General features: G+C 41.2%; 1 protein-coding gene across 15 annotated transcripts in view; it reads left to right on the forward strand.

Moving 5' to 3' along the window:
* Window positions 1-1,212: 1,212 nt before the first annotated feature.
* LOC111269154 (uncharacterized) overlaps window positions 1,213-6,245 on the forward strand; it is a 41,492-nt gene continuing 36,459 nt past the window's right edge. For 2 of the 15 annotated variants that reach the window (XR_002685623.2, XR_015314490.1), the window contains exon 1: window positions 2,464-4,047. Coding sequence is in view for 4 of the 15 variants with exons in the window: in XM_086971997.1 (XP_086828123.1) it covers window positions 3,466-4,047; window positions 4,135-4,143 (591 nt within the window). In the remaining 11 variants the exon portion in view is untranslated. The other 13 variants (XR_015314493.1, XR_015314492.1, XR_002685613.2 and 10 more) reach the window with 12 other exon arrangements.

The raw sequence follows: 6,245 nt of genomic DNA on the forward strand, positions 1-6,245 counted from the left end.
ATCGGTCGTCATTTCATGTACGCTCCATTGTTGTACTCCACTAACTTAAGCCTTGGTTCAACTGGTTATAGAGATCCTTAACATGACGGCTACGTGTTCTCCATCACTCCCACTTAATATTCCGTTGTACACTGCACATCGCTGCTGCACAGAAATAAGCAAAACAACCGAACATTATACCATGCACAGTATGGTATAATGTTCGGTTGTTTAACTTTTTTCCACGCAGGCATATATGCGTACTTGTCGGTGAAGATAATTGAAACGTACAGTATGTATGTGCATTTGATAGACCGTATAATCTGTCGACTACTGATAGCAGTGACAAAGGTGCAAACTTCTTTTTGTAACTTTCAAATTTCTTAGACGAGAGCAAATTTATACTCCGTTAGACGTCAGCGTGGCTGTTATAGCTACGTGGCTGTTACGTGGTCTTTTAGCACAGTTATCAATCCCATTTGGGTAATAATAAAATAACACAAATATCAATTCAGCTTAGTAAAATATAGCGAACTCTAACAAATACAAATAATATATATATATATATAATTACTATGAATATATATAGTCGCGTCCTTTGTTTTTAGCCTGAATGGAGGTTTGTAAAACGTCCGCGCAGACATAATCAGAGGAAATAACATTTAAGGTGCAATATTACATAGAATATTCCCTAAAGCGGGCAAAGTTTGAAAAGTGCAAACAAATGGCTTTAGATACAGCATATGACTTTAACCGCGATGTTTGGAGTAAAGCGTTCCCTCGACGTCAGCAGCATACGTACGAGCATATAAAACTGTTACCATCAATGGTCTGCTATTGTGAATTCATTCAGCCTTGTGGTACTATAATGTTCTCAATGCAACATAGACCGAGATGCTGCAGTTATTGAATGTATTTATAGTATATGCAGACAAACCGTACAGCGCAAATAATTGCCAGCCTTAAGACGAGATACAGTACTTAGAATTGTAAAGCCCACAATAACTGCTGCTCATTAAAGCAAAGCTGCTTCGTCTGTTTTATATAAACAACCAATTAGCTGTTTGGTAAAGAAAAAAAATTCAATTATGTTAACACGTGGTGCTTGGAACTAGATATTTTCGTTTCAGTCGCCAGCTAGTTCCAAAGATAACGGACCTACTAGGTCACTACCCCGCACTAACACATTAGTACGTAATACTCTCTGTCTGGAATGGTAAACATGTCATATCTCCAGGTTTAGTGCTTCTACAAAAGCTTTGATTAGGAACACGGACAGACCAAGAGTTCTATGTTTTAGACTGGCTTTCTAAATTCAAGGCACATGATCCCCGTTCACGTACGACTGCTGCGATTCACCCTATGGCATTTACGCTTGCCCTCAGTAGATTGCGTCGCTTTTTCAAGGCACTGAGGGAGATAGCACGATAGAGATATGATCGTTTAGTACTGATGCAAACGCTTTCCTACGTTTGAGTATACGCCTTACTTCGTATCCTAACAAAAAAAAGGTAATGTTACTATGTGTTGTCTAAACAGCATCTAAATTATCGAATAATGGTATGAACTATTAAATGCTAAAAAGGCCTACTGGGCAAAACATTTTCACAGTGATTATCACCGTTGATATGAGTGACCAGGGCGGACTCCCTGTGAATTGTGATTGTTGATGTATGTATAATATTTGTACCTAGCAGCAATTGGTAATAGTGTCTACCCGTGGTTCTATAATGTCGTTCCATGACGCCGAGCGAAACAGAAGTAGACCAACAGAACTGACTTTTGGCGAGTGGCAGAAACACTTAATAGTTCTTATATAATCTGCTAAAGTGATTAATCAGTTAGCTTTGCTACTGCGATATAAGTTTGCCTCATAATTATTTGTTACACCGAAATAGCAGCAGGCTATGGCTGCTCGTGTATATACTTTGACGAAGGTGATAAATGAATGTGCTCGAGGTTTAGCAATGCTCTTTGGCGGAAAACGGTATAAGGCACTATGGCGTTTCCAGTTATTATTATTACTTCATTTATTTTTGACGTTTCTGACATTGTAGATGTACATAGATAGTATGTAGGCGATGCGCTATACATCAATGATTTTGTTTCGACGAATCATCCTCGATTTAAAAACGAAGAGAAGCGCAAATACTCGCATACTAAATTCCGCGGGGCTTGCTGTGGCATACCTAATACGTATTCCGATCACTAAAGCTACCGTACGTAGGCATATCCATTGTCCACAAGCAGCAGCGGCAGCCGCCTTGGCTGTCTTCCCTAGAGGTCGCGATAAGTTCCTTTGGCTAGGAGTTGTTTAATCCGCCTTGTATTAGCTTGTTGTGGTTTTTGCAATGGCGCTCATTTTCATCGTGCTTCACCTCGTCCCGCGCTCAGTCCTGATTCTCCCTCTCCCCCTTTGTTGGTCCGTACGCCCGTTCATTTTTTGTAAACCGAAGCAGGTCCCCGCTGTCGACCGTAGACTTGCGCTCCCTCTCCACGGTAGAAGACCCTCTCCCATTGCCCCTCTCTTCCTCAGAATTGCACGTTCTCGGAGAAAGCGATGTTTGCGCGCGATACGCACAACGGTATACGGTGCACGGTGTAGTATACCTTTGTAGCTATTGGTCTGGGCCAGCTGTTTTTCTGTACTTGTTGACGTGTGCGCAACATGTGCCTGTCTGTCTTTGTGTGTGTGTGTATGTGACGACAAAGGTAACGATTACGCGGTAACGACGATAACAGCTACATTAGAAGTTTTACAAATGACTTGCGTAAGTAAAGAAACAACATGATGATGTGCCGAAGTGTCCAGGGATAGCAACTAACAGGGTTTATGTCTACTGCTGCACGGCAAAGGAAATCCCAGCTGTCAAGTGCGTTACTCACGTCAGTCAAGCATCACGGATACTCTAAAGATCGGATAGAATATCGGCGATGAAGTTTGCAACTTCTTCTACTGTGATGCTACTAGTTGGTTCAATTCAGTTACTTGATATAACTTAACGAAGATTGTTGATCCTAAACAAATGGATTAGTGATTGGTTTCAGTGAGTAAATTTCGTGAGTTGCTTTGTTGCAATCTGCTATGTGGTGGGATTGCAGGTTTTAGAGTGTGCGTGGTAGCGTTCAAGGTGAATTATGCAACATATTGCTTTCTAACAAATTTTAATTGCTCTGAACGTTATAAAAGAAAAAAAAAAAAAAAAAAACTGTCTAATGCGAGACCTTGCGTTAAGCAAGGCCCCGGAGATATATCCGTCTCGGCCCGTTCGATGATTAACGAACGGCTCCGGGCACGGTGTCTGCTACATGGCAGTGATTTAGCTTGTAGCAGTAGTAACTTAATCAGTGAGCAAGATTTAGCTGTCAGCCGTTATTATCGACGCCGTCGTTGTTGTTGTTGCCGCTGTTGTTTCTTTGTTGTCTTTTCAACACCATCGCATTATTCTCGAAGCTAACGAAAAGTCAGTAATACAGCATGTAACAATGTTTTTACAGTCACCACCACTATTAGCAGCTACCAGAATGGCTCTGATGCCTATCGTGTATCTGTTATCGGTATGGCAGTGGGCGGACCTGCCGGTAGGCGGAGTGTCAATGACGTATCCCTCGACCCAGACACTCCCATTGAATACGCCTACCGCCCTTTCAGGCACTCAGTTGCCGCCACTGTTAATACTGCCAAACACTACCTTATACACAGTATTTGATGAGGTCACAACGTACACGTACGAAGCGGACACGATGATCACATGGCAGGAGGCGGGATTACAGAGTGGTGTACAAAAAAGCAATACGACCCCTCATGGAACTAGCTTCTTTGAAACCGAAGCGTGGAACTCCACCGAAAGTGTCGTCACGGTTGGGCAAAACATGGAGCAGAGTGGCTCGCGAGCATACGGAAGTTCGGGCGGTCTCGACTGGGAGATGGTGTCTGCCCCCTCTGAAGATGGTAGCACATTTCAGCAAGTGTTACTTGGCGTCGGGCTGTACACACTTAGTTTGCTTACTTTAGCTGGAAATACAATGGTGCTCCATGCGATCAGGACGGAGCGTCGTCTACAAACGGTAAGTTGTCTATATGATAATAAAACGAGGTATATTAAATATAATATCAACTAAATTGTAAATAAATAACTTTCTTTGTTCATACAGGTTGTGTAGTATGTGTCGTTGGCGGGACTTGAAGCAATGACCCTGGTCTCTTTCTACCAAAGGCTTGGCCGTACAAGCTACCGTATCGACAGCTAGATAATAAATATGCAGCTTCCATATCAACGGTCGGAGATTTCAAACTTTGACGGTATACGAATATTTCGGGTCCGAATAAACGGTACCGTTGTCACTGTAGAAATGGAGCAGCTCTATAATGACAACTCTACTAGATGTTGATTGAATTGGTTCGGTGATGAACAGAACAATGGGACTAACGTGGGCTGGTCTTCCGACAACCTACTATAACAAATCAGTCCTAAATTTCGTGCAAATCACGCTCGTAGGACTATACAGGACGGCTCCATTTCAGCCAGCGATGAACCTGGCGTGTTTCAAATTTGTCAGCACCGAGTGCTTCCGGACACTCATAATAAGCCTTTCCTTGGTGGAATTTGCTCTTGACAATTGTTTTATCACTGCGATGTAGCACGCCGCCATTTTTCTGGGCAACTTTAATTCGCACTTATGGGAAGCATGACATTTATGTTGCCCTTTTTTTCGCAACAGCGGAGAACAGAGCAAAGGTATTGCTCTGCCAATTTGAGCTATAATTCATCCTTTGTTTAAAATCGTTAAGTAGGTTACCTTATTTGCAGCGTCACATTGTCAAAAACATCATAATACTTTAATTAACAGAGCTAGGCGACTGTTTTTTTTATGTACGATCTATGTAATATGACCTATTTTTCCCATGGAAAATACAGGATTATAAGGATTTATAAGGTATAGTCATCATAAATAAGCTATCCAAAAAAAACTGTAGATTTTAGCAGTCTTAATTACTCATTCTATAGTGAGTCAAGTTGCTAATTGAATTGTCATTTTCTGAAGCTAAAGTTTTTTCTCGACACGTAACAAACAATTTTTTGTAACGTGGGAATATTAACTGGAGCACATCATAACTGGCATAGTGGGCGAATTCACCAGATGCACTCTAAAAATATACATTTTTTGGATTAGGTTATTGGATTAGGTTTTATCATATTGTAGGATCACTGCATAAAAATTTAACGGTGCGTAGAGTTCAAGCTTTGATCTACTTCACGCACTAAGGACGTGTATCTCTTGAAAACTATAATAGAGATCTGGACTGCTTACTGCCAGATAATTGATTTACTTCACATAAGCTCGACAGGTGCTGTCAGATACTTCCTTTACTATAAAATTCGATAACCTAGGTAGCACATGCCTAGAAGGCAGCTTGGATAAACATATTGAACCCACGTAATAAATATCGAGGGCAGCTCAAATCTATTACGCCAATACGCAGCAGTGTCTTGACTCTACAAGCCAGACAAATTACGAGGTCCAAGGAGGGAGTTAGGCTTTGCAAGGCTGAAATCCGAGCCATCCGGTAATAATTCTTGTGACAGACCGTAGAAGGACGACATGATATAAGCCGTTCTATTACATAAGCCATCAGAACGGCAACCAGCGATATTATACTAGCCCACGGGAATGACGGCATAAAAATGTGCTTCCGCTACCCTTCATAAGGTACTGATATGTGATATCGGATGATGGTGCCATAAAAGTATAGTACATAATGAAGTACCATATCTCTTATTACATTTGGCTGGACTGGAGTTCATGAAAAAGGCTCGTTTCAATTGAGGACAACGTCCCATCAAACGACACTGATTTTACGAGATATAGTTCAAGCACCACCGTAGACAACACGAGTTTTTTTTTATGTTCCCTTTGCGTTTATGCCGCAAACGTATTACCTATCGTCTGTAAACGAGTTGCTGTATCGCTATTGAATTATGAGTTTTTGTTTGCATAAACACAAATCAAGCATGATTGGTGATATTGAGGGACAAGTCCCATCTATTTAATACCACAAAGACTGGACTGGAGCTTTTATGCAAAACCTAATTCCTCATAAATAATTCGACGGTATACAGTATTTTTTCTGATCAATTAACATAGAGCTAATTTACGAATGTACATAAAATAGACCAGTGCGCTCTGCTTGGAAATCTTAAACGATTTGTAAACCGATTTTGCCCCGTGTGGCGTGTATTGTATGTTCTTTCTTGGTTACAATA

Source organism: Varroa jacobsoni, unplaced genomic scaffold (genome assembly GCF_002532875.2).
Source record: "Varroa jacobsoni isolate VJ856 unplaced genomic scaffold, vjacob_1.0 scaffold_1358, whole genome shotgun sequence".
In the NCBI taxonomy this organism is placed as follows: Eukaryota; Metazoa; Arthropoda; class Arachnida; order Mesostigmata; family Varroidae; genus Varroa; species Varroa jacobsoni.